The 27,996-nt window shown below is 39.4% G+C and overlaps 3 protein-coding genes across 4 annotated transcripts in view; 2 read left to right on the top strand and 1 right to left on the bottom strand.

Moving 5' to 3' along the window:
- On the top strand, positions 1–9,635 carry napba (N-ethylmaleimide-sensitive factor attachment protein, beta a). Its single transcript, XM_061040304.1, has 10 exons — positions 1–226; positions 4,484–4,563; positions 4,886–5,002; positions 5,975–6,021; positions 6,153–6,230; positions 6,338–6,393; positions 6,917–7,001; positions 7,357–7,461; positions 7,913–7,981; positions 8,560–9,635. The coding sequence occupies exons 1-10, from the start codon at positions 129–131 to the stop codon at positions 8,710–8,712; spliced, it is 888 nt and encodes a 295-aa protein (XP_060896287.1). The 5' UTR covers positions 1–128; the 3' UTR covers positions 8,713–9,635.
- A 1,322-nt stretch (positions 9,636–10,957) lies between these two features.
- cdc5l (CDC5 cell division cycle 5-like (S. pombe)) lies at positions 10,958–21,290 on the top strand. The gene is made up of 19 exons (XM_061040291.1): positions 10,958–11,166; positions 11,591–11,694; positions 12,508–12,669; positions 12,853–12,980; positions 13,849–13,948; positions 14,086–14,212; positions 14,309–14,400; positions 14,516–14,660; positions 15,697–15,888; positions 16,892–17,040; positions 17,124–17,295; positions 17,396–17,560; positions 17,675–17,755; positions 18,699–18,950; positions 19,161–19,268; positions 19,378–19,467; positions 19,581–19,712; positions 19,830–19,910; positions 20,911–21,290. Exons 1-19 carry the CDS (start codon positions 11,122–11,124, stop codon positions 21,022–21,024), a joined length of 2,439 nt encoding a protein of 812 aa, XP_060896274.1. The 5' UTR covers positions 10,958–11,121; the 3' UTR covers positions 21,025–21,290.
- A 69-nt stretch (positions 21,291–21,359) lies between these two features.
- supt3h (SPT3 homolog, SAGA and STAGA complex component) overlaps positions 21,360–27,996 on the bottom strand; it is a 9,716-nt gene continuing 3,079 nt past the window's right edge. Inside the window, exons 2-11 of one of the 2 annotated variants that reach the window (XM_061040299.1) lie at positions 27,800–27,884; positions 26,664–26,750; positions 26,426–26,528; positions 26,195–26,334; positions 26,021–26,096; positions 24,883–24,995; positions 24,680–24,784; positions 22,799–22,927; positions 21,829–21,918; positions 21,360–21,461 (exon numbers count right to left, since the gene is read on the bottom strand). In XM_061040299.1, the coding sequence (XP_060896282.1) occupies positions 21,420–21,461; positions 21,829–21,918; positions 22,799–22,927; positions 24,680–24,784; positions 24,883–24,995; positions 26,021–26,096; positions 26,195–26,334; positions 26,426–26,528; positions 26,664–26,750; positions 27,800–27,884 (970 nt within the window). In that variant the 3' untranslated portion in view covers positions 21,360–21,419. The remainder of the gene's footprint in view (positions 21,462–21,828; positions 21,919–22,798; positions 22,928–24,679; positions 24,785–24,882; positions 24,996–26,020; positions 26,097–26,194; positions 26,335–26,425; positions 26,529–26,663; positions 26,751–27,799; positions 27,885–27,996) is intronic. The other variant, XM_061040300.1, reaches the window with a different exon arrangement.

Genomic DNA, 27,996 nt, shown 5'->3' with positions numbered 1-27,996 from the left:
CAGCAGATACACGTCTCTCTCTCCTCTCCTCCTCCTCTCGTCTGCTCTGCTTGCTTCCCTCTCCGTCCACTGCGGAACATCGGCCTGTTTTGCTCCCATCGCTCCTCCAGCGGCAGACCCAGCTCGCCATGGACAACTCCGGCAAAGAGAAGGAGGCCATGCAGCTGATGGCTGAAGCCGACAAGAAGGTCAAAGCGTCCGGATCCTTCCTCGGGGGAATGTTCGGGTAAAAGATGCTCTCATTCTCTGTGTCTGTTTACCTCGCTCTCTCTCTCTCTCTTTTTTTTTTTTTTTTTTTTTTTTTAGCATGGGGTATGGACTCGTGCATGTAGGGCCTACTAAAGCCTGCAGGGTTCTTCTCCTGCTTTTCTTCACGGAGAAATCTCGCTAATCTATTTTATAATAAGCCTCTGACAATGCAATTGTATTTTCTGCAGTGCTAAATGATGGGCTTTAAAGGCCTGATTAACCCCTGAACTGTCGTATTTCGTATCTTTTGGGCTTTTTCCTGCTATATTTTCCATATATAAGCCTCCTTTATGAGCTTTAACGTGACATTGTGTCCTCTGGAGGATATGTCATATAGCGCACCTTTTTGACGCCTGAATATGAACTGTCATCGCAGATAATGAGGCCTGCATGTCGTGGCCTACCACGCAGGAATATGTTAATGTGGCATTTCGCCTCCTCTCCTCCTGTTTCTCGCTGCTGCTGCTGCTGCTGCTGCTGCGGAGAAGTGAGCGGGCTTTCACTGAGCGTGAGACCGGGGCAGGGGATGCAGGGAGGCGGATAGGGGAGACAGACAGGACGGGGTGCGGGGGAAATCAGTCGGTGGTGGTATGGTGATGCGGGGGCAGGGTTTTTGTTCGTGGTTTTGTGTGTGTGCGTGTCTGTACTTGGATGGATGGGAGGGGGACGTGTGTGGGAAGGGCGGATGTTGACATGTAGATAGATAGATAGATAGATAGATAGAGAGAGAGAGAGAGATAGATAGATAGATAGTTTCATTAAGTGGCTGACTGATCAATTGATGGGCTGAATAAACAGGCTATTGATACCATGAGTGCTCAGTCTAAATTGAGGCCTTTACATTATTGATTGAAGGAAGGTAAACCCAGTCATAGCCTTTGGTATCTTGTGGTTCATACATTCATGTTTTGAATAGTCCTTCTGTAGAATATATGTCAATTATTTGAAAAACAAAAGCAACACAGCGAGGACATTAACTGTGTCCTAAAAGCTGAAAACTGATCAAGAGAATGAAAATGATCAGTTTTACAGTCCTGACATTACACTCCTAATAAAGAACCCTCAATATTCGCTCCATCATACGACAATCGTATACGTCTGAGACTGTGCTTATTACAAATGATCTTTTAAGAATGTCTGATACTGGTTATATGCTCTGTCCTTGTGCTGCTGGATTCAAATGCAGCATTTACGGTCGACCATACATTCTGACTGAGTGGCTGCAGCGCTCGGTTGGTAAATCTGACAGCTCCGATGCAGTTTTACTCTTATTTTACAGGTTGATAATGTTATGTGTGTATTGACGATCATGCTTCCCCCCATTCCACAGTGAATTGTGGAGTCCCTCAAGGGTTGATACTGGGACCAACTTTATTCAACCTCTACATTCTCCCTCTGCCACATTATACAAGGACACAATATTTGGTTTCACTGCTACGCTGATGACCCACAGCTTCAAAGAACAAAGGGCTTCTTCAAACCTCTTAGACCTCACTAATTGTTTTACAGACATTAGAAAAATGGTCCTGATAGGTTGCTCCTCCCTTGGTCCTCTATCTTTTTATGTGAAGCACGATGTCAGAAACCTGGGTGTGACCTTTGACAGTAATTTGACTTTTGAGACACACACAAACCCAGTTGTCCAGTCATGGCATTACCACCTCAGGAATACTGCTTACATAAGATCAATGCTATCTTATAATGACACACAAACCATCATCAGTCATGTTTTCATGTCGTCAAAGCACGATACAATCAGGCCCTTGTTGTCCCATTACCAGCCAGTGCGCAGCCTGAGATCGTCAGGGAGGAACCTCCTCACTGTTACCAGCTCAAACTCAAAGACCAAAGGAGACTGAGCAATTTCTGCTCGGGCAAATTATTATTATTAACCAATTTAAAGGTTCTATATGTATAAATCGTTTTTTATCGCCCATTAAGCGAACGTTTAACTGATGTGAAAAAGTAGATGTTCACTGTCTATCTGTGTTGCCTGTATACATTTTTTACCCGGGTCGGTTTTTACACCAAAGCTCCAGGAAGTGACGTTATATGTGTGTTCGCAACATCCTCCTCACTCCGCCTAGGGCCCTGACACACCAAGCAGACAGCAGAGAGAACTAGTGGCGACAAAAAAAGGCCAACTGGGGCCGACGGGTAGCGACGGAGCTGGACACACCGCAAAAACTAGAGCGACGACCGCTCACCGATGGACCGATGGTCTCCTTGGTGTGTCAGGGCCTTTACAGAAATCATCAGTAGTGCCTGCCGAGACTATGAATCTAATATGGAATCTGTTAATACAAATAAACAACCGGCCTCTAGCACGCCACAGACTCCTCCACAGACTTTCACATGTGTATGTCCTCTTACCTCCTCTGTAAACATTATGCCGGTAAATATCATAATAGGCTATCCAGCGTTTCGCGGCCGATGATGATTCTCGTTTGTGTACTTACGAGCACGCCAGCGAGAGCGAGCGACAGGTTACTGGTGCAGTTCACCTAACGGCCTGCCGTGTCACTACAAAGGCAGTATTTTTGAAAGTTACATATAGCTCCTTTAAATATTGTAAGCCTTCTCTTATATGAATGCATGAGTTAAAAAAATATAATGATGCAATGACGATGGGTTTAAATCAGTGTTTCTGAGAAATAACAGGGTAATAAACCTGCAGTTTGTCTTCAAGTTTGAATGCTGTAATAGCCACATCTGTTTTCCCACATGAAGCAAATTCAGTTAGGATCATAACATAGCCACTGTCATCACCTTCACAGAACATTAGTTTGTTCATTTTGACTGAAGATACTGGGGCAGATAACTTTTATCCCAGTATTAAAAACTACAAATATAAAAACATTTAATGAATTGTGGATAAGGAGTACTGGTTTGGGAGCATTGGGCAGTGTGCGGGATTCTCATTATTGACAGTGAGCTAGTGTGTATTGATTCAATAATGTCTGCTTGTCTCATTTAACAAATATAATGATATTACAAAAAATGAACATTCACATCCACTGTGCACTTTGAATGGACTCGATGTTTACACTCATGTTTGCCGTGCTCCATTTGTTTCTTCTCCATCACAAAAATAATGTATCAACAATTTTGTAAAGGGCTCCTATTGTGTATATGCTGGTATTACTAAATCTGTGTGAGATTGCATGTTAGTTGTAGTTTGAATGATTCTATGTCAAGTGTGTTTTTTTGTAAATGTCATGATCAAATAATGTAAAGCCAGTTCATTTCTAATTTAATGGCATCTCAACAGAACAGAGCTGCAAAGCAGGAGCCCTGTCGCATGGAGTGAGATGTTGACACAGATGTCTGAACTAGTTCAAGCTGCAGACACGTGGCATTATATCAAAAATGCAGGCTGAGCTCTATATAGATCGAATATGATCTATGACACACACTACATTTAAAAAAAAAAACATCAAATAGAACCTTCACAGGAGAAGAAAAACATTCAATTTCAGGGAGATTGTATCCTCATCTGCCCTCTGCCATGATGTCTTTCACCGTCCTGCATACTGCTGGAAAATACTCCAGACTCACAGTGAGACAGTTTGCAATGCAGAGTGAAAAGTAAGCACTTTTTCTGGACAAGAAAAGACAACCCAGGCACTCCCTGTTTTATGTAGGTTTTAATTTAGTGGGTCTGTCCCAGGTTTAATCCAATTAGGGGTAATGTGGACAATATACCCTGTCATATTGAAAAGCCAGTGCACTTCAATTACATGATACACAACAGGTTGTTCAATGTGCCATCCTTCTGTAAGAAAAACTCAAATCAAACAAAAAGACAAAGACGTGAAAACAAAGATATACAAACAGTCATTCAATGTACTTATTACTCTCTCTGTTTTGTCTTGTTATTTAGTCCAATACATTTGTTTCACCTATAGTATGTTTTATTCTGGATCATGGGATTTTCTACCATTTGTTGTGGCTACTGTACAGATGAGGACACGTCCCTGTTTAGCTAAGTCTGTTTTTAGTTGATGAATATGTTGGTTTTTTTAATGGTCAAATAAGGGCCAATACAATAGAAGCTTACAAGTAATTCCCTTCTTGTTTTCTGTTTTGTCCTTTTCTATTTAATAAGACATTGAATGCAAAAGATAGATAACAAATTCATGAACTAGAAGGAAGTCAAATTCCAAATTAAAAAAGTAAAATAAAAATGATCACAATTCTTTTTTTTTGAGTCTGGCTTTTGTCTGTGTTACAGGGGAAACCATAAGGTTGAGGATGCCTGTGAAATATATGCCAGAGCAGCCAACATGTTTAAGATGGCAAAGAACTGGAGCGGTAGGTCACAAACACACACACACATACACTCACCACACACACACACACACGCACACACACACACACACACACACACACACACACACACACACAAATATATATCTTATGTGTCACAAACTGCACCCCTAACAGAAAAAAGTATTAAATCTGTGCACGGATCATTTCATATTACCAACACTTAAAGCTTCAAACTTAGACGTTGCCTGATTTGTGTTGACTAAATAATGAGCACAGACTTATACAGAGTGAAAGTTTGGTCAAACTAGATGTTATTTTTAGCTTGTCCTTTTGTAACACTGACTTTTTGTGTGTGTGTGTCTAGGTGCTGGGAATGCGTTCTGTCAGGCTGCTCGTCTCCACATGCAGCTGCAGAACAAACTGGACTCGGCCACCAGCTTCGTCGATGCCGGAAATGCCTACAAGAAGGCCGACCCACAGGGTGAGCACTGCTAACCCACACACCCACACACACACGCACACACACATTTTCTTATTACCACAAAGGATGTAAAACTTGTGGAAAAGCACAATTATTTTGTTGTCTATTCTTTTCATCCTTTGTAATTTCCCTTTTATGAATCTACTATTACTACACTATGAGTCTAACAGTTAAACCTGAACACATATTTGGATTTTAGCCCAAGCAAATGCCTTCATATGTCTTATCCTTGCAGGTTTCTGGGCGTCATCTGTGTTACTAGCTTAAGTGATGCTTAAAGCAAGATGTGAACTCTTTTTTAAATGCAAAAATGTCATTATGATCTGGAATAGATTGATAAGAATTGATAAATGGATAATTAAACAGACAGGAATTTAAGTGTAAAATCATATAAAACCTGCACATTAACATAAAAAGTAAAATATTAAGCCCTGTACAAAAGGTTTAAAGGAAATTCTCTCTATTATTTAGAAAGTGATCATTGTTTTCTGTGCTGTATTTTGAAGGCAGCAATATGTTACTTTAGTCTGAATAGTTTTCGATTGCAGGATTTGTTTTTGTACACGCTGGTATTGCTACTTTTTACTTTGGATAAAGGTTTCAGTATTTCTTCCACCCCTGGTGCTTCGCTGCCTCTTTCTCTCCATAATTATGACTCTACCATGCCACATGTGTTGAAAGGGGAAGCCTCTATCACTCCACAGTCAGAGTCAGGACCCTGAGGTGCTATAGTTGGAGGATTTAAATGGGTCCCTGGGTTGCTCTAAGAAGTCTAATATCTGGGTTATGCTGCAGCCTCCCTGTGATGAGCTTAATAAAACACTGTGGGTGAGCAGGTTAGTAGTCACAGGGGGAGCACACTGAGAGAGTTTTAATTTGTCAGAGTAGACTCAGAAGGCTTCAGCAGACTCTCCTTCCTGTTTGCTCATATTTATAACACTTCTCCTTCCAACCTTATCCGTCTCCTTTCAGAGGCCATCAACTGTCTAAACCAGGCCATCGATATCTACACCGACATGGTAAGAACAGCCACCACCACTGAAGTGCTTCCCCTGCTATATTCAGCCTTATCTCTGACTAACACACTATGTGTAATTGTGTGTGTGTGTGTGTGTGTTTGTGTGTGTGTTTGTGTGTGTGATTATTCTAGGGTCGGTTCACTATTGCAGCCAAACATCATATCACCATAGCAGAGATTTACGAATCTGAGCTGGTTGATATTGAGAAGGTATGTTTTAGACATGTTATTACCTAAATCAGATTTTTTATATAATTTGCTTAACATTTATGATCTTCGGTGCTGACTTGTGTGTTTTTTGTTTGTTTTGTTTTCAGGCCATCGCCCACTATGAGCAGGCAGCAGATTACTACAAGGGAGAAGAGTCTAACAGGTAAATGTGCTGTTGAATTTGCAGTAAAAGCTCAATAATGAGACATAGAGAAAACACACACATATTGAGATATCAAGGGGTGTTATTTGTCAAATTTGTCAAAAAGTGATAGCCTGCTTGGAAGACTGCAGCCTCTATACCGGGGCGCGCGCACTAACCACTCGCCACCAGCGCCCGATTCTTGAATATCTTCTAATAATTAATAATTCTCTTACAATAAATTACATAATTGAGAGTACAATAAGTTAAGTGATTGATGAGGCACATAGAACCATTAGTTGCTAAGCTGCTTGGGATCATATATTTTATTGTAATACATAAACTTGCATATATATTTAATCAGAGCTGCAGTTTGTTTTTGTTTTTTTGAATTTTTCAACACAAAATGTGAAATATTTGGTGCTTCCAGCTTCTTGTATGCAATGATGTGCTGTTTTCTTTTAAAATATATAATAATAAGTTAAGAGCAACAAAGACATAGAGTAGACTCATGAGCTTGTTTGTTCCCTCCTCTGTGTTTCAGCTCAGCCAACAAATGTCTCCTGAAGGTGGGACACTACAGCGCTCAGCTGGAGCAGTACCAGAAAGCAATTGAAATCTATGAACAGGTATCAGCTGACTGCAAGCAGATTTTATAATACTATCAAGATAATTACCACACCATACACTTAAACGCAAATAATGATCACTCAATGATTACTATTACATTTGTAGCTTGTGTTTTTATTACCTTGATTGTTTTGTAATGTAACATCTAATTTTTAGGTTACTTGAATGAACATCAAAATAATTAGTTTGATACTTTTTCAGTATTTTGCTGAAAGGATGTCAAATTTCCAAAAGTCTAAAGCACCACAGCGTCCACACTAAACACTAGCACATTAAAACAGGTTGAAATTTCTACAGAAAATTAATTAAAATTCCACATTAAGACGTTTTATTATGTTGTTTGTTGTGTTTCAGGTTGCTATGAGCACAATGGACAATCCTCTGTTGAAGTATAACGCAAAAGAGTATTTCTTTAAGGCCTCACTGTGTCACTTCATAGTTGATGAGCTGAATGCCAAGGTAAGACACACGCAACCTATTCAACCCATGCACACACAGTGAGACAGCCTCATAAGAAGTGTTCAGCACAAGGTCAAAGGGAATTTTCACCATGTGAAAAAGAAATCTGGGATGTTTATTTGAGTATTTTTCAATTGTAAAGCTCCAGGTTCCCACAAACACTGACAAAATCTTTGTTCTTTATTTCTGATCGTCTGTGATGTGAAAAGAACATCAACACTTTGTACACTTAAATAAAAAATATCACACAAATGTTTCACTGATGTTGAATCAACTGAGCTTGCATAGTCGTGAAAATACTCGTCTTTGCATTGAATTTGTTAAATCTAATTACAGCTAATGACATTTGTTTATGTGTGTGTGTGTATGTGTGTGTGTGTGTGTGTGTGTGTGTGTGTGTGTGTGTGTGTGTGTGTGTATGTGTGTGTGTTTGTGTGTGTGTGTTGTTCAGTTGGCCATAGAGAAGTATGAGGAGATGTTTCCAGCCTTTTCAGACTCCAGAGAACTGAAACTGTTAAAGGTAATTTATTTGTTTCTGCTTCTGGGTTGTAATAATCATGCTTTGATCAAGGTAACACGTGAGTATATAAGTATATTAAAAAAGGTTATTTAATTGGCTAAGTATTCATTCAAAGCATCTAATGTCATTTTATTCCCTTTAGCATTCTGATTGTGCATGAATATTGCTTTAAAGGTTTTGTTAGCTAACATTATCAGCAGCCCATGATCATTAGGGTCTTATCAGATTTTGATTGATTGTATTTTAGTCACACAAAGCGCCTAACCCTCGTGGGTTTATAAGACATGAGAAATATAAAAGGATGTTGAGTCCATGCAGGTTAAGAACACATTTTCCTTTAATTTCATGATGGAAATTAAAACCAAAACTTTTTTTTAAGTCATCTTAAAACGGTAGAGAAAAGACAACAGACCATAAAGGTAATTTTTTATTTTTTTTACAGAAAATGTAAACAATAAATTCAATTGAAAAGATGACACACATAAATATGCAGATATGGGTTTTAAGAAGTGATTCCAAACAAGTCGCCATCACTCATTTCCCTACGGGTTCGTTGAGTTTTGTGTTTGTTGCCACAGAAACTCCTAGATGCCCACGAGGAGCAGAACAGCGAGGCATTCACTGAGGCTGTCAAGGATTTCGACTCAGTGTCTCGCCTGGACCAGTGGTTGACCACGATGCTGCTCCGCATCAAAAAGACCATCCAGGGAGACGCCGGTGACCTGAAGTAGACACATTTAGAGACAAGGGGGAGAAAAGGGAGGGAGACTGCGGAGGGGCAAGAAGGGGTAATGAGAGGATAAATATAAGGGCCGAGGGGGGAATAAATGAAAGAAGGGGGAGTGTAGGATGAGTTTTAGAGGGGAAGAAGACAGAAAGATTAAATGTGGAGAACGAAGGAGGGAGGGTGGGACTGAGGGAGTTTACAGTTGTACATATCTGCATGACCCCCCCACTAGCTAAGCTTTACCTTTAAACAACCCTTTAGATGACCCTGTGCCCCTACTCCTACAGTATTTCTCTTGTAACACTGGACTGAAATGTAAAGAAAGAGTGGAAATAAAAAGGTGTGTGTGAGAAAGAGAGAGTGCGTGAGAGTGTGTGTGTGTCTGCGGTAAGGTAAATTATACTATATGATGGGACAGTGTGCAGCTCATCTCAGATTTAAGGTTATATGTTATTGAAAAGAGATAATAATGTTATTTATGAGATTATTGATATTTATTGTCAATACTGAAGATGTTATTTATTGTTTATTCTGGTGCTCAGTGTTACGATTTGTCTTAATATTTTAGGTATTAATCCCCCCCTCCTCTTTTATTCCCTCCTCACTTCCTATCCTCAGCAGTTCTTCGTCCATGTCCCCCTCTCTCTCTCCCTTTTGTCCTCTCCGACCCCTGTCAAGTCAGTACTATCACCCATTGTGATTGGTTGGTTCTTTGTGTTCTGGCCAACAGTTGGTCGATGCAGTCTGCCTACAGTGGTCACTCAAGTCTCTGCCTTGTTTGTGCATGTCTGTTGTCATGTTGATGTAAGTGTTCTTTGTGTTGTGCTAACGTGTGAAGAACATACATGTAGCCTGGTATCATTTGTGTGAAATCAGTAAATATGTACCTCAAATACCAAGTTCAAATAAAAACATCATCGATCCAGACGTCTGACTGCTTTTTGGTTTGTTTCCCGACATTTAGAATGAATAATAGTAGCTTGTTTAAAGTCCTTTTTAAATATGAATCCCCTTGTAAAACATAGGTCACATCTTTACTATGACGTTGTGCACAATGTTTAATGCAACAACTCGTTTCTCACTGTCTCATGCTGCAGCACTAACTCGAAAAACATCATTTGTTCTGTTATGTTTGACTACTGTAAAAAATAGCAGTTTTAGTCTTTAAAGGGTTTTTGGTTAAATATTCTTTGGCCTAAATATACAATGTAGACCACCAGTTTGAAGTGTATACTGCCCTACAAAGGCAAAAGGCAGTAAATGAGTTTTTGTCATTTTTGGAACATTACAGATGTGCTTTATTATGTGGACAAATATCTTGAGTCAATTGTGTTGTTCTTTTGAGAAAATAGTAGGTTGTATTTGCCTTAACTTCCAAAAGCCCTCGAGAAACCAAGGCAGAGTGCAGTAACTTCACTCATCAGGGTCTTTGCCTTTGTACTGCAGAATGCTCAAACTGAGTTAAGGTCTTCTGCCTTTGTTTCGCTGCGGATCAAAGTGAAGTTACTGTTTTACTGCAGTGGAGTTAAGGTGTTATGCCTTTGTTTTACTATCTGTCATCAAGCACTTAATTGTGCCATGATCACTAGATTTCATGTATATGTTATCATTATTTATCATATACTGATTTATTATAGTGATCAGCAACCAAGGGAGCTAACAAATGGAAGTTACTGCCTTTTGCCTTGGCATGACGCTTTATTATTGTACAGGCAATGCAACGGCAGAGTACCTTAACTTCCAAATAAGGGTCAAAGGTCATGTTTGACCTCAAGATTTTTATGTACATTAATAACCTGATTAAAAAGACAAAGAATTGCCACATTTCCAATATTCTGCCTGCAACTCATTTGGCTGGACAACAAAAAGACTTTAAAGTCATTTTTCTCAGTTCTACACTCTGGCGACTTAAGGTCTTTTGCCTTTGTAGGGCAGTATACTGTTAATGTCTAGGCAAATGTATCGGAAAGTGCAGGTAGGCTATGTCTACAACTACAAGAGGGTGATATTGAATTGAATATGAAGCTAATGAGCATTAAAGAAATAAACTGCACAGAGACTTACGGCTCAGTTTTCAGGCGAAGAGAAAACAAAACAAAAAATGCTTGAATGCTTTTGCTTTCCAGTGGCCTGTACCAGTGGATATAAGGACTAATTAATGTATGACTCCAGCCTGTGGGTGGCAGCAATGCGCCAATGCTGCGTCTACTCTGCCAAATCCAAAAGAAGAAGAAGAAGAAAAAGATCCGTTGGTTTGATTTCTGCGACACAAGTTTCCGGTGCTCCCTCGCATTTCTCCCCGTGTTGCAGGAGAGTTTGAGTGTGTATTTTTTAACGCTAGTTATCTTAATAACTAGTGCAGAAGCAATCATAACAGTTAATAGGTGAGAGGAGAGAACAACAAGCCGTCAAGATGCCGAGAATTATGATAAAAGGAGGCGTTTGGCGCAACACTGAGGTACGTGTTTACATGGCTAGCTGCGTTAGCATTATGCTAACCACATATACAGTAGTAAATGTTTGGGTCTGGTCTAGAATCAAGCTAGCTGCTAACTTTATGGCCTTTAGCCCGCTTTATAAGTGGATTTATTATTTAGTTTTACTGCGTGTGTGATGTTTTACTGTTTACTCAGTAAAGTTCGCTTATAATCCTGCAGCCTGCACGATTTAGAAATGTTAGCAGTAAGCTAACGTGAAGTGAAGTGTTACAAATGACAGAAAAGTCTCATTGTGATAGTGAAAAGCATGTTATTTATTTGTATTTCACAAGTCTAAGCAACATGTAATTTGTATGAGCAAACAAGTGGCAAGGCACTAAATATGAAAATATATGTCTGAATGTTTTTTTTGTTTTTTGCTCTTAAATCTGAACATTTGTGCAGGATGAGATCCTGAAGGCAGCTGTGATGAAATATGGGAAAAATCAGTGGTCTCGTATCGCCTCCCTGCTTCATAGGAAGTCAGCCAAACAATGCAAAGCCAGATGGTGAGTCTTTATACAACTTTACTATATCAATATTAATCTAAACCACTATAAAGAGCTGTGAAAATGCTTATAGAAGAAGAATAGAAGAATGTCGAAATTATTTGGCTTCACTTTAAAGTGCACACACATACAAGCATCCACAGCTAAAAACAACAGAAGAAGAAGAAGAAAAAAAAAAAAAGGAACTCTCATTCAGGTAATATGGGCAATGTGTGTTAGGAGTTATTTACAGGTGGTAGCATAACAGAATATTCAAAATAAATATCAAATAAATATTGCACAGTATGAAATGTAAAATATTGCAGAAATATAAAAATAAATATATCACAGTATGAAATATAAAATAAATATTGCACATTATGAAAATACAATTATTGCAGAAATATCAAATAAATATTGCACAGTATGTGTGGTGAGGGTGGGACGGTCAACGCATGTCCGGGTTCAGTGTGGTTATGGCTCTGGGGAAGAAGCTGTCCTTGAGTCTGTTTGTCCGTTCTCTGACAGACCTGTAGCGTCTGCCAGAGGGCAACATGTCGAACAGATGAAAGCCGGGGTGTGAGCTGTCCTTTACAATGTTATGTTCACTAGACAGAGTGTAAAAACGAATCCCCCCCCCCCCCCCCCCCCCCCCGGGATTAATAAAGGATAAATTATTATTAAACTCCTTTGAAAGGGTTGAACCTTTTTATTTTATCCATGTCTGTGGTTGGCTCTTGTGTTTATATTATGTATGACAGTGTTTCTATTCCTTCTTCCATATTTCCTCGTTGTAAAAAAAATGTTACAAACAACATTTGTGTTTGTGTGCAGGTACGAGTGGTTGGACCCCAGCATCAAGAAAACAGAATGGTCCAGAGAAGAGGAGGAGAAGCTGCTTCACTTGGCCAAGCTGATGCCGACTCAGTGGAGGACCATTGCCCCTATCATAGGACGCACAGCTGCCCAGTGTCTTGAGCACTATGAATACCTGCTGTGAGATTCTTCCTTCTTTTAATTTGAAACGAAACTAAACCCTGGAAAACCAGAAACCTTGCTTTTGTTTGTTGTTTAATTTGAAACACAATCCTTAGACTACTTTAATAAATTGTATTAAGGTAATTACAAATTCTGTTGATTCACAATATTAACTGTGTTCATGTGTGTTTGTGTGTTTAGAGACAAGGCAGCACAAAGAGATAATGAGGAAGAAGTTGGAGACGACCCCAGGAAGTTAAAACCAGGGGAGATTGACCCGAATCCTGAAACTAAACCTGCCCGACCTGACCCTGTTGACATGGACGAAGGTTGGTGAATACACCTCAGACCATGATAAAGAGACTAAACTTTTACAGTGACTAGGGCTGTTGCGGTCAAGGAATTCCCCCAGCTGAAACTTAGGGTGGCTCAATTCTGTATTATCGCACCATTCCCCATTTATTTATTTAATTTATGTATTTATTAAACCCTTAGAGTACAATTTGGCAGCAGAATACATAACATGACAAGGGAGAGATAGCTGATATGCTGCAGGGATGCCAGTCTTCACATGAAGTAACCTGTCGTTATGTATAAGCTGTAGCCAAATCGTACTGTGTAGCGCTGCCGTCAATTTTTTTTTCTGTAGGCTGAAGAGGAGGTGATTCTGGTGGTAACTGTTGCTGCTGGGTCGGTGCTTTCTTTCAGCACCAGGCACTGTTTACAATTGCTGGTTAAAATTAGCTGGTTCTCCTTTATTCATTTGGCTGAAAGCTGAAATGTTCCCAAAGGAGTGAAGTTGCATTTCGTTGAGGTACCAGTTCAGATGCCATTGTTTCCTTATGTTCTGTCTTGGGTTAAGTTGGGGTGAGGTGACTTCATGTGCAGTTGTGACTATCGCGGTTATTCATTTTTGCAGCTTTAACAGTGACTTTATTTCAACAACTTATCCAAGGTTCACAACGTACCCTGGTGCTTTGAATATTTTTTTTTTTTGTCGAAGGGATCCCATATAGTTTTCTTCTTTCTCCTCAGATTATTTCAGTATGCAGTTATCACTTAGGAGGTTGTTATAATGCACATCAAAAACATAAAAGCCTTTTCCTGTTTGTGCCTGTTTTTACTTGTTTGACCTCTTTCATATGTGTCGTAACAGAAAAGGTACATTTTTGTCTGTCTTTTTTACGCTCTGTGTAGATGAGTTGGAGATGCTGTCTGAGGCCAGGGCTCGACTGGCCAACACCCAGGGCAAGAAAGCCAAGAGGAAGGCAAGAGAGAAACAGCTTGAGGAAGCCAGGTTAGATATATACACTCCCACAAACACTGCATGCACAAATACACAGTTAGTTTTTCCTTTTAATAAAACTTAAGTGATGGTGTAGGCTTCAACAAGGCTGTTGAGATAATTCAGTTTCCCCTCGCTTTCTGTCTCAGGCGGTTGGCTGCTCTGCAGAAACGCAGAGAGCTGAGAGCAGCCGGAATCGACGTCCAGAAGAAGAGGAAGAAGAAGAGAGGAGTGGACTACAACGCTGAAATCCCCTTTGAAAAGAAACCTGCACAGGTAAACACCACTGATTGGTTTTGTCTATTATAACAGAACCTTTAACACTACCAAAGCATTTGGACTCCATTTAAATGTACTTCTGTTTGCTTTAAGGGTTTCTATGACACCAGCATGGAGCAGTACGTCCCTCTGGAGCCAAACTTTAAAAGACTCAGGCAGCAGCACCTGGATGGAGAACTACGCAAGTCAGTGACATCATAGCTTATTTTTTTTTATACACAACTGTAGTTAACACATGAACAAGCACAGAATGAATGTATTGTCTTTATTCTTTAACCCTTTTTTGTGTGTATAATTTAGTGAGCAAGAGGAGAAGGAGAGGAAGAAAGATAAAAGTAAGATCAAGAAGAAGAAAGAGAGCGATCTTCCATCTGCCATCTTGCAGACAAGTGGAGTGGCAGAGTTCACAAAGAAGCGCTCCAAGCTGGTTTTACCTACCCCACAGGTAACTGCTACGCACTAACACATTTATAGCTGAAGCTTTGGTGTTGGATAGGCAAAAAAGCCTCAAGGGAAAAAGGGTAACGCAAAAAATATAAATGTTTGCTTTTCATCTTTTCAATACAGTCACAAATCACACAGCTGTGGCAACAAATCTCTTAATTTACAATAACTGAAAGATAAGGATATACCCGCAGAAATAAGAAAGGATAACCACACGTGAAGTCACTTCACCCCACCTAATGTTCAGACTGACCCAAAGGCAACTGCACTGGAACCTAAACCAAATGTAACTTCACCCCTTTGTTAACATTTTAACAGCCAACTGAAAAGGAGAACCAGCTGATTCAGATAATTCAATTTGTAAAGTCTACCCCACAAAGATCTCTTTGAAACGAGGAAACATCCAATGTGAGCTCTCATCTGCAAGATTATTTTGATTTGGACTTTACTGATTTTATTATTTACTTAACAACAGCACCGTTCAGTGGGAGACACAAACGTTCACGTAACAGTGTACATGCCAGCAGCGCAGCGCAGCAGAAACTGCACACACAGACATAGCACAGCTCCTGCTGCTGCTGAAATACAGCACTGTCATGACAGCAACAGTTATGACCACGTCAGTTTGTTTAAAAAAAAAAAAACCTGTACAGTCCGACTCGGCTACAGAATACACAACGACAGGCTCTCTCTAGTCTCGTTATGTATTCAAATCGTAGTGTACACCGCACTATTTAGCCACTCTGGGTCACCACGGTGGAAATTCCTTCACCGCGACAGCCCTAGTGTTGGATGGATTCCTACAGTCAGTGTTGTTGCTTCTAATGATTGTTGTTGTAGAAACTAAAGATTTAAGTAAAGTACACCGTATACTTAAAATTGAACCCCTTTATTACAAGACATCGTATTTGTTAAATCCTGTAATATATATTTTGTCTGTTATTTACAAATTTTAATGTTTTTTTTTTTGGTGGAGATAATTTAGTAACACTGATTGAAATTGACTGACAGATTTTTCTTATTAATGTTCTTCACAGATCAGTGATGCTGAGCTGGAAGAGGTTGTCAAATTGGGTGTTGCCAGTGAGGTCGCCCGTCAAGCTGCCGAGGAAAGCGAAAGCGGAAACTCCGCCTCCTCTGCCCTCCTGTCAGAGTACAGTGTCACCAACACCATGTCAACGGGGCTACGTACTCCACGCACTCCTGCTGTGCAGGACAGGATACTGCAGGTAACAGACTCCCGCTGAGAGTATGGATACTTCAAACACATACAGTGAATATATTCAAACTTATTTAAAGACATGAAATGATTCACAGAAGATAAGACTACAAACAAGTCTTGAAATTTAAAATATTTCTCTACATATACCATTTAAAGTGATTTATATGTTTTATAGCCTTTTTCTGAGCATGTTCTCCAACACTGAATTGCCAACTTTGTTACAAAATCCATGTACAAAACGTCAACTTGACATGCTTGGAACTGCTGCTTTTGTAAGCTATTCACATGTTGCAATAAACTTAAGAACAGTGATGTTAATAGGCCGCGGGCAAACCTAACCAGTAGTATTTATCAGGAGACCTGGGTACTAATTATTGAAAGCAGGGAACTGGGTTTCTTGGTCATGAACTTATCTTACCTTGTCAGTACCAAATACCAGAGTATTCTTGATGGGATTATTTCTACTGATGTACAATATATATGTTGGCCACATACAAATAAACACAATTTGAAGCATATACTTCTGAAGGTATGTGTATATCTGTATAATACTACACTCTACATTGAAGCAATATGCATAAATTATTGACTCACTCAATTAGGAGAAAAATATTTAGACAAAAAGTTATTACGTTTTGGGCTCAGCATCTTGTTACGTTATCAACCAGATATTATTATATTTTGGGTTTTATAACATCTTTTTTTATATACAAATTCGGCTCAGCACTTTTGTTACATTATTGTCCAGTTATTACATTTCGGGTTTTATTACATTTTTTATAACTTGTCTCAGTAAATCTTTTGTATGCATATTACTTTCTGATTTCTTTACCAGTGTGTAAAGATGTCTGATTTTGTTTCCCAGTTTCAAATATTTTAAGTCTTATCACTTTGGCTTTGATATTTGTGTCTTTCTTTTACACGTGTCCCTGCTCTAACATTGTAGCTGTGTGTTTGTAACAGAACTTTCAGGATTACATATTTATACATGAATATTTCTGTATTTGCAGGAAGCCCAGAACCTGATGGCTCTGACCAACATCGACACGCCTCTGAAGGGCGGCCTCAACACACCGCTGCACGAGAGCGACTTCAGTGGAGTAACTCCCCAGCGTCAACAGATACAAACACCAAACACGGTTCTTAGCACACCTTTCAGGTACATCTCCTTCATTTCCGCTCTGATTGTAAAACAGACCAGCTGTTACTGTACATTTTAACATTGATGGTTCTCTCTAACAGAACTCCTGGACAGGGTCAGGGGCAAGAAGGCATGACGCCTCAGGCTGGAGGAGAGATGACCCCACGTGGGGCGGTGACACCAGGTTTGACCCCTGCCCGCACGCCCCTCAGAGACAAACTAAATATTAACAGCGAGGAACAACTGGCTGACCCGGCATTCTCTAAACATCTGGTAAATACACACTCAAACACAGCAGACACTTCAGAGCATAACTGACTTGTGAGGATTCAGAGTTATTTTATTAAATTGCCATCTCCATCCTCTCTCACAGCAACGAGAAAGCCTTCAGCAGCTGAGACAGGGACTGATGTCACTTCCTGTGCCCAAGAATGACTTTGAGATCGTTCTTCCTGAAAACGCAGAGAAAGAACTTGAGGAGACGGAGACAGAGATAGGGTTCATAGAGGACTCTGCAGAAGTGGAGGCACGCAAGATGGTAAGCGCGCGCACACACACACACTCAAATATGCCATCCAATGTATATCTAGTTTTGTGTACCTGTAGTCCAAATAAACAAAGAGTTACTTTTGTATTTGTTTGTGGTTGTCAGGCTGTAAGGGCAGCAGAGAAGGAGAAGGAGCTGAAGCTGCGACACACGGCTGTTCAGAGGAATTTCCCCCGACCCACCGAGGTAAGGCCGTCCAAGATAGACTACACTTTGATACTTTTATGGTACCGCATGTTTCAACAACATACAACCTCCACTCATTTTACATTCAATATCATCAAGTAATTCCTTAGCTTTAAAGTAAACAGATCTACAATAGTTATTATTAGTTAGTCAATAAAATGAAAGTGGTACTGAGTAATCTATCATTATACGCTTTATACGCTTTACAAAAGAGCATATGGGATAATATGCAGGAAGGATTTCTCCGTTGTATTCCTAGCGTTCCTGTTGTCCACACTCTCTTGCACTGAGTAATGTTTTTAAACTATTGTGCTGAAGATTAAAATTCTGGTATGATAGCCCTACACGTAGATAACATACACCCTGACTCTCTTATAGTTTGATTAGTAATCGGCTGTGGCTCGAGGGTTCAATCCCCAGCTGGGCAACATGTCCTTGTGTCCTTGGGCAAGACACTTAACCCCAAGTTGCTTCTGCTGCTTCGGTGGCGGTGTATGAATGGGATTAGTTACTTCTGATGGATGATACTACATAGCGATCACTACCATCAGTGTGTGAAAGGGTGTGAATGGGTGGGTGTGACCTGCGGTGTAAAAGCGCTTCGAGTAGTCGGAAGACTAGAAAAGCACTATATAAGCTCAAGTCCATTTACCATTTTAATCAATTTAAATCACTCGTCCTCAGACAGCATCCGGTGTTCACTTCAGTGATTCGTACATACTTAACAAGTTCAAATCTGTTATGTCAGAAGTAGATTTGTTTGGTTGTAACATTGACTCACATTGATTGGATTTCATTAGATATATTTTTGAATAGTGACAACCAAGTCACAGACCAATAATCTAACACCGAGTAACAAACAATCTAAGAGATTATTGAAATTATAGTGAGGGATTTTATTTTTATGGCCTTGTCAGCAGCTCATTCACATCCTTCTCCACAGGTAAACGAGTCCGTCCTCCGTCCTGTCTCCATGGACCCTACGATGGACCCCCAGCTGGCAGAGGAGCTGATCAAACAGGAAATGATCACCATGCTGCACTACGACTGTTTACACCACCCGTCGTCCATGACGGGCAGTCAGCTACAGCGTACCAAAGGCAGAGGCCCCGCCTCCACATCTAACAATGCGTCACATATTGCGTACCTGGAAACTCACCCTTACAAGACAGTCAGCACAGAGGACATGGAGCAGGTAACAAACGCCCAGTCAAGCCGAGCTACGGCTCTAGCTCCATTAGCCCGTTTGACTGGACTACTGTCCTTGTCTCAGTATACAAGAACCAGGAAAGAATCTACTGTCTTGTTGCAAAATAGCAGTAGCTCTATCCAAATACGTTGTTATTATTTTATTGTCAGTGGTGATGAATGATGTTTTGTGTCTTTGTGACGTGCTTATAAACAGGCAAAAGAGATTCTGGCAGCAGAAATGGAGGTGGTGAAGGCGGGTATGGGTCATGGTGATCTCAGTATGGAGGCTTACAGCCAGGTGTGGGAGGAATGCTACGGACAGGTGAGCATTCTGCTATTGGAAAAGTCAAGAGTTTGATCTTGTCCTGATGATTATCCAGTATTTCAGATAACCGTTAATGTATCTGATCTGCCTCTCTCTCTTTCTGCAGGTTTTATATCTCCCTACTCAGAACAGGTACACCCGAGCTAACCTGGCGTCAAAGAAAGACCGTATTGAAAGCCTGGAGAAAAAACTAGATGTGAGAGAGCACACAGACACATAAACATTTCACACTACAATTAGAAAATGTTAACCTTAATAAAAAGCTACAAAAAAATGATATACTGAGATTGCTGTATGTGTGTCCCTCAGGTGAACCGTGGTCACATGACAGCGGAGGCTCGGAAAGCAGCCAAACTGGAGAAAAAACTGAAAATCCTGCTGGGAGGGTTTCAGTCAAGAGCACTGGGGCTCCTGAAGCAGCACAATGAGCTGTGGGAACAGGTACTGAACCTTGTCTTACAGAGTCTTAGTTAAACATTAATTTGTTCTTAAAACAAATGATAAATTGTCTTGTATAATTTTTTTTAAGTTGATGTTATGCCTTATGGTGTCCACCAGGTGGAGCAGTCAGCCACAGAGCTCCAGACCTTCAATCAGCTGAAGAAACATGAAGATACAGCCATTCCCAGGAGACAAGCAGTAAATATATTTAGACACAAATGCACAAACATATAATTGATTTCATTCACTTTAAAACATCCTTAAATCAGATGACCGTATCAAACTATCTCGATAACAACAAATATCCCAAAACAAGACCTGTTCTCTAGACTTAATCAGTAAATACACCATCTAATGACCACATGGAAAGAATAAATGATTTATTTGATTATAAACTAGACCCTTAAAAAGAAAAGCTTTTCTCCTCCGATCTTCAATTTACCTTCATGCTTCATTTTCAGTAAAAAATTAAACCAGACCCTGTCCTCAGCAGCATTTGCACAGTAACGTGTTCTGGTCTCTTTTAAGGGGTTTTATCTTCATATCAAGTCAGTGCGATGACAATAGCCCCTCTTTAGCTAAGAGCTCCACAGTTTGGTCAGAGCACGTCTGCTTGTGGACTCGTGTTCTGTGACATGTTCACTCTCCTCCTTGTTTGTTTCTTTTCTAATCTTGCCTGGCTCTTTTGTGTGCAAAATCTCAAATACAAACAATATTTCCCCAGAGTGTTATTCGCAACAAAACAAAATACACAATAAAGCATAATGTGAAACATTTGCTATTTATCATATTGTAAAACAGCATTGTGATGCCTCATATAACTATATACAGCAGAGACCTACAGTCTCTTGGTGCAGAAAATCTTACTTTTTTTGTAATCTCTCATGGGTCTTTTACTTCAACTTTTTTACTGTCAAGCATGAATTACTGTGCACTGGGTTTTAGTTAGTAACTGAAGAGTATATTTTTTATCGTATTCATGTAGTACTCCATTCAATAGAATGCCCACAAGTTCAAATTTAGGAAATATTCTGTAAACAAGCAGCTTGTGAGGTTTAATATACGTGGAAGGCTGTGAAACCGAAGTATCATAAAACCCTTTTAGTAATGTGTATTCTGTTGAATTAACACCTAAACTCCGTACATTTGTGAGAGCAATATTATTTTCACCTGATTGAACCTGTGTTTGTGTGTTTAGGCACTGCGGGAGGACGTGGAGAGGCAGATGGAGAGAGAGAGAGAACTTCAGCAGAGATATGGAGAGCTCCTGATGGAGAGGGAGGCACTGATTAACAGTGCTCAGAAATATTGAACCACACACATGCTTCACAAACTCGTGGAGAAACTAATTCCAAGATAAAAGAAACTCTAACAAACAAAAATGAGTTTCCTCTCTTCAGCAGTCCGACTCATCGTGTTCAACATTCAGTCATGTATCGATATTTGCGGCAATCCCCTCAGATGATCCCTGCGTCCATGTTCTAATGTTGCTATGATGTCACGGAGTTTTGAGCATGCTCAGACATCCCCTGTGTTTCTGTATTAGTGACCAATAAAGTTTCTTTTCAACAATGACAATGTTGCAGTAAGTGTTTGTCTTTCAGATAAACAGAAATCTCAGTGGGTGTAAAATGAATTAGTCAAATGTAAGCAAAAGATCTTTATTAGAAAAGGGAACAAAAAAAGACAATAAACATGACAGATTCTTCAGCAGGCAAGGAAAGTCATCCCACCTTTCCTATAGGCACTCTGAGAAAGAAAAAGAGACTGATTTAAAATAGTGTGCTGCTCCACAGAAGAAAATACAATCTGAATTGTAAGATAGCCAAAGAATAACTCTTCATTTATAAACTCTTAAATCAATAAAGAAACACTGGGGGGCAGAGGCATCATGCCCATTCTTTTGTTAAATGTAAAAACCTATTTTCATATAGCAGTAATAATACATTATATTAGCAGTATGGAATATAATAAACGTTTGTCCGGACTTTCAGACTGATTGAGAAATAATACCCCTTTTGATTCAAAGTGTGAAGCAATAACTTAAAAATACATGTATTGTGCAACAATATGTGAATGAAACGTGTATTTCATTTCATTCAGTGTGTGTACATACTGTGTGTCTGTAGCTGTATCTCCTGATAGCTTCTCTTATGTGACAGGGCTGGATGGCTCCACTTGGAGGCTCCACTGTAGCCGGACAGCTCTGAGAGAAAATGGTATGGCCATATTAATACAAAACAGACACCAAGCTAAGGTTGGAGTAAATACATATTTTTAAAACATATTTTTCAATAGATGATTCACTCAACTGTTAAATAAAGGGATTAACATTTATGCATTAAGAAAATATGAAAAACAACAGAAGACAAAATATACACATGCTGTGGTTAAATGTATCGTGGCTATTTGTCAAAAAAACTAATTAAGATAAACTTACAAACAAACCGCATAAACTCAACAAACGGCCATTGATGCACCATGCGTACATTAGATCGTACGCAGATAATAATTTCAATGCCCAGTCGGGAATAACTGTTTCTTCAGTTTATTGACCAGGGGCCCGTTTCTGAAAGAAGGTTTTGTGCAAACTCTGAGTCAGTTAACCCTGAAATGATGGAAACTCTGTCTATTCCGTTTCGGAAGAGGGGTAACTCCAGCCTGTTCCAGAGGGAGAGGTTACTTAAGCTCTGAGTCAGTTACTATGGTAACTGAGTCTGTGAACCTAACCTCAGGTTTTCTTCAGTGAACACCGAGTTTCTGTGGTATGCGTTGATTGATACGTTTAGATTGAAATAATATACATTCACAGTGCATTTTTGGTTTCAGAGGTTTGAAGAAGTTGATTTATGTTATAAGAGCTTTTGATGAGTTGTTCACATTGTATTTGACATTTTTGAACTAAATAATTAATTTATTAAAATAATCTGTAGATTATTTAAAAAAAAAATATACAACTACTGTCCGAGGTAGTTGTATAATTGAGTTAATAGTAAAGGTAAAAAGGGCACTTTGTGCTTTATTTATGTTTCAATGTATCACCAAACACCTGTACTCAAAGTATAAGAAAGTTACAGAATAAACACCTTTTTGCGTTTCCTCTGTCTCGCCCGGTTATCTAGACTACCGTTACCCTGTAGGAGGGGCTTTGTTGAGTGGGAGGAGCCTGGTGTGGAAGGGGGAGTGGCTTCAGGTGAGTCTGGATCCTTTTTGACCTGGTGGAGAGAAACATAGAAGACAGATGCTCGTAGTCTGCATGTGTGTTTGATGTGCGTTTACATGTTAACATGTGTCATTAGTGAACGATTCGTTTAAAAAATCCAAATCATCACAAACTGAACTGAATCACTTAAAGAAAAGAGTCGTTCATTTCTCAACTTCAGTGGAGCTCTCCTCTCTCCCGTGTCATGTCTCTCTCTCTAAAGCATTGGTCAGTCAGTGATTCAATTTGTGTACTGAAAGTACTGACTGAACGTACTGCTGCACAGAACACAGCCCCCCCCTACTTCTCCCTCTCATGTCTCGAAAATCGAGGAAGTAGCAAATATTTTATTTAACATTTAGGTGTCGCGGAAATGTATGTGCTTTTTATAGCTGCTGTCAGTTTGCAAACAACTTTTATATCCAACTTAATTTCACTCAGCTGACTGTTTTAACATCCACTAACGATCGTGTTTCAGTCAGTACAGTGTGTGTGTGACTGGGGCTGGTGACTCGTACGTTCACTGAACGTGCTGCAGGAGTCCTGATTCTCTCGCTCCCTCTCAGTCAGTGAGTGATTCGGTCGGGGAAAATAAATGTGATTGTTTTAGCAGCTTTCAGTTTGCAAACTGTAACTTTATCCAACTAAATTCTCAGCTCATTGGTTTATTATTCACCACCGGCTGTTCTCAGTACGATCGCGAGCAGAACTAAACGTTCGGCCGTGTTTCAGCTTATTAAATTCTGATTCACAGACAGAGCTGCGGAGAAGTGCTGAACGATTCGGTGAACGAATCTTTTGAACGAATCACTTTACTGAACTGATTCTACTGATTCAGTACACTGAAAAGAACTGCTTTTCACATCACTACTCTGCACTCTTCTAGTAAGGCTTATCCAGAGAGAGACCTGAATTTCACCGTTTCTTATAAATTATTCCAAGTAAATGTTTATATTGTGTTATATGTTTAAGAATATAGCTAAACTATAATTTGTTTTCTGTCAAATAGGATGAGGTAATGTGAATATGAAACAGCAGAAATAACAAGAGGGTTACCTTTGTATCTTGACAGTCTTTTCAAAGTGGAAAATAATCAGTATTCTGCCATCATCCTTCATATGTAGGCCTACTTTGACTCATTACTAAATGAACGGCAAGAAAAAATTACTACGATGTGGTACACTACTGGATAAAAACGGAACTACATCATATTCACATTACGTCCTAGTTAACAGAGAATACACGTATTACACAATAAACACAACATTAACTTGAAACAATTAATAACCAACGGTTGATACATTTTTCTTCTCTAAGAATAAATACAGCCTTTTAGAAGAGTGCAGATAGAGAGGGGTTAGCTAGCTGCCTAGAACAAGTCTCAGGTGTAGCAGCACAAGTGACGACATAGTGCCTTTCACTTGCGCACTGTTTACTAAGCTGCTCACGCGTACATGCCACAAACGCCAAAGTGTAAGTTGTCACGTAAACTGTGCTCGATAGTGCAGCGCGCCTGATCACTGTAGCTTCACTCACACCACACCTGCCACTACATCTAACTACTTTAATTAGGTAAGTTATAGTGCAAGTTAGGCAGGTACACGTTTGAGGGACTGGTGCGCAGTATTTTAGAATGGTTTTACCCCCTATAGTATGTGTGTGTGTGTGTGTGTGTGTGTGTGTATGTGTGTGTGTGTGTGTGTGTGTGTGTGTGTGTGTGTGTGTGTGTGTGTGTGTGTGTGTGTGTGTGTGTGTGTGTGTGTACCTCAGTGTGAGTGTTGTAGTGGATGTAGCTGGCGGAGATCACATGACTGATTGGATTTGTCTTTGCAGTCATTTCCTGCTTTACCAACAGAGACAAATCCACAATCTACAGAGAGAGAAAGACGGACAGGATTAACTATAATACTGGAAAGTTGATCAAACACATAAAAAGTTTTAGTGTGACATCATGTTTCCAGACTTTACCTGGGCAACAGTCTCATATGCCAGGTAAGACAGGATCTCCATGGCGATGCTGTTTGGTTTAAGCTCTAAAGTGCTACAGTCCAGCCAGTCCCGAAACTTAGACGCTTTTTTAGCTGCAAATATTCACACACAGACAAAACACACAAGAAAGAAATGTGAATTAGCTTTGTAATTCTGGTGTTTGTTTGTTTTAAATGCTAATAACACTGAACTGATTCCAATTCCCATCCCACACATGTTAGTTATTTCAATTTCCTCTTTTTCTATAGGAGCTGTAAAATTACATACATTTGAGCAAATAAAATATTCCTTATTCCTGTCAGTTTTAATAATTATTTTTTTAAAAGGTTATATTTACATAAATAAAGTGAGTTTAACTTATTTTCATGTAGACAAAATGAACTGATCAATAAACACTTTTGATCATGAAGTGAGTTCACGAGCTAAGAGCTTTTTAAAAGGGATCTCATAATACAAAAAGTTTAACAATTAAAGAAAAATAGTAGTTAGATTTTAGGAAAATAGAATAATAATTTGTTTTAAATATTGGTATGTTTCCACCTACATTGAACTTTCAATATTATAAAGATACATAACAATAAACACTATAATTAGACCAAAAGCAAGGTAAGCTCAAAATCACAGATGGATGATAAAATATCTTGGAACATGTTTTCCACTATTTTTATTGACCCAATATATTCAAATGAATCAACATATTACCCCATAATGAAAAAGATTCTCTTAAAATGTTTGATCGTCCGTTATTTTCATTTTAAATACAAATCTTCTCCAAAGTTTGTCTGTCTACATGTTCTGACATCCACTCTTTAGAGGTAGCTCATTCTCTTGTATTAATAAGACATTCATTACATTTGGTAATCTGAAATTAAAAAGCAGTTAGAACAGGCCTTCCATGTTTACAGATGTTTGTTTAAGTTTGATTTAATTACCATGAACTAACAACTTAACCCCAACCTGGAGCATCATTAAAGTACATGATGGTTGAAATACATTCAAGAGGAATAGTGATAATGAAATCAAAAAGGTCACACACGTGGTTCACAGTGTGGGAGAGTAAGGTGTAGATATTCTAACTGCATCTTTGTGATTTCATTTATTAAAACTTGAGTCTCACCAAAGCTGAGCTGTCGACTCTCGCAGAACTCAGAGTATTGAGCCTGGTCCATCATTCGAGTCTGACGCTCTAATCGCTGAAGAGACAGTCACAAAAAACATCAATACTCAATAGGCTTTCATTCATTCTGCTTTCAAATCAGAGCAGCTAGTCGACATAGTGATGACCTCTGACCTCCATCCGCTCCTGTTTGACGGGGTCTACTTCCTGTCGCTCTGCCAATGACAGGAGGTCACCGGTTTGATCCATCCACACCAAGAAATCCTGGGCCAATCGCTGCCTCCGCTGGTTACCACCGGCAACACCACCAGCACCTGCAGGTACAAAGACACAAGAAAAATAATAAGTCTGATATTTGCTTTTGTTTGATGTGGTATACAATTAAATCTGTGTGTGGGTGTTTACATATACTTGTTTCTTGCAATGGATCTTCATCCTCCAGGCCTTTTAGTAGTTTAGATTTATAATCTCTGAACTGGAGATATTTTAATATCCTCCCAACCTTTCTCTGGTCGAGAGACATCAAAGCAGACAGAAAAACAGAGCGTTACAAAAAAAGAGAGAGAGAGTGAGTCTCGGGTAAAGTTAGCATTTTTCCCTTATCTTATAGTTTGACATTTTAATCGTTTAGTTTTTTGTTTACCTTATCCCTCCTCATCACAAACAGGATGTCCTCAGCTGAGATGACTCTTGAGCCACGAAGAGCTGCACCCTCACAGGCCTGATGAAGCTAATAAACCAATCACACTGAATCAAACCACTGAACATCATTTACAGCAGTTTGAATAGAATACAAGAGCTTGAAGAAATAGTGGCTGTTCAGAGTCACGTCAGAAATGTATTGCCTTCATACCTCTGAGGATAAGTTTCTGTCATTTAAGTCACCACAAAGACGGAACTACACATCTTTATGTTAGTAATTCAACAAAAAAATCACACAGAGACATTATGTTGAATTTTTGGATTTTAATTTAAACCAATTTAAGTATGAACATGGACAGGAGGCAGAGTTATCAGTTTTGGTTTTAACTGTTTTGTCATGTTGATACTCGACTATATATTCTTATGTTTCGATTCATGCTGCAGAAAATATGTCAAAAGACCTGAAGGTGAAGAACAAACCCATGACTCTGAAATGAATTTACCTTGAGACATAATTATAAAGAAAAACAAATTAGTGTTACCTAAATTAATAAATTGTTACATTTCTGCTGATTCAAGCTCATTCAAACTATAAATTAACATGAAAACTGATCATTTCTTCTGTTATCTTTTAGCTTTTATTCAGCATGGAGAGTGATGGAAAAGACTTGTTCACATTTTATTAAAGGTAAGGATTTTTTTCCTAGTTCTATATCTTGTAATTAAATCTGAGTCTGAGGGAAGAGGGAACACGGGTTGTTAAAATTCAGGGTTTTTTTTCTGTTTTAACGGGAGATTGAATTTGTAAATTTGAAGTAAATGGTAAATGGAGCTTATATAGTGCTTTTCTAGTCTTCCAACTACTCAAAGAGCTTTTACACTGCATGTCACACCTACACATTGTAGGTACTGATGGAAGTGGTCTATATATATCATCCATCAGAAGTAACTAATCCCATTCATACACCGCCTTAGCATCAAGAGCAATTCGGGTTAAGTGTCTCGCCCAAGGACACATCGGACATTCCGGTTGAGAGACGACGACTCTACCAACTGAGCCACAGCCACAGCCACCTCTTTGTAGTTATCATTCAACACTCTACTTCTAGACCCGGTGGGTGTTAGTGAACAAGTTACCATAGTAATGAGCTGTGTGTGCACAATGTCCTCCACCAGAGCTGCTGTCTCATGCAGAGGCCTGCGAGCGTCTCCCAGAGCAAACCTAACACACACAAAAACACACATTAGTATGCCACATATGTATCAGAGTCATATTGACCCAAGCAGAGTTTTGAGTTGATGATTTCTGTTTTATTAGATCTGCATCTCATCTT

This window comes from Labrus mixtus, chromosome 6 (assembly GCF_963584025.1).
Source record: "Labrus mixtus chromosome 6, fLabMix1.1, whole genome shotgun sequence".
Lineage (NCBI taxonomy): Eukaryota > Metazoa > Chordata > Actinopteri > Labriformes > Labridae > Labrus > Labrus mixtus.
This window is presented reverse-complemented; position numbering and strand designations above follow the sequence as displayed.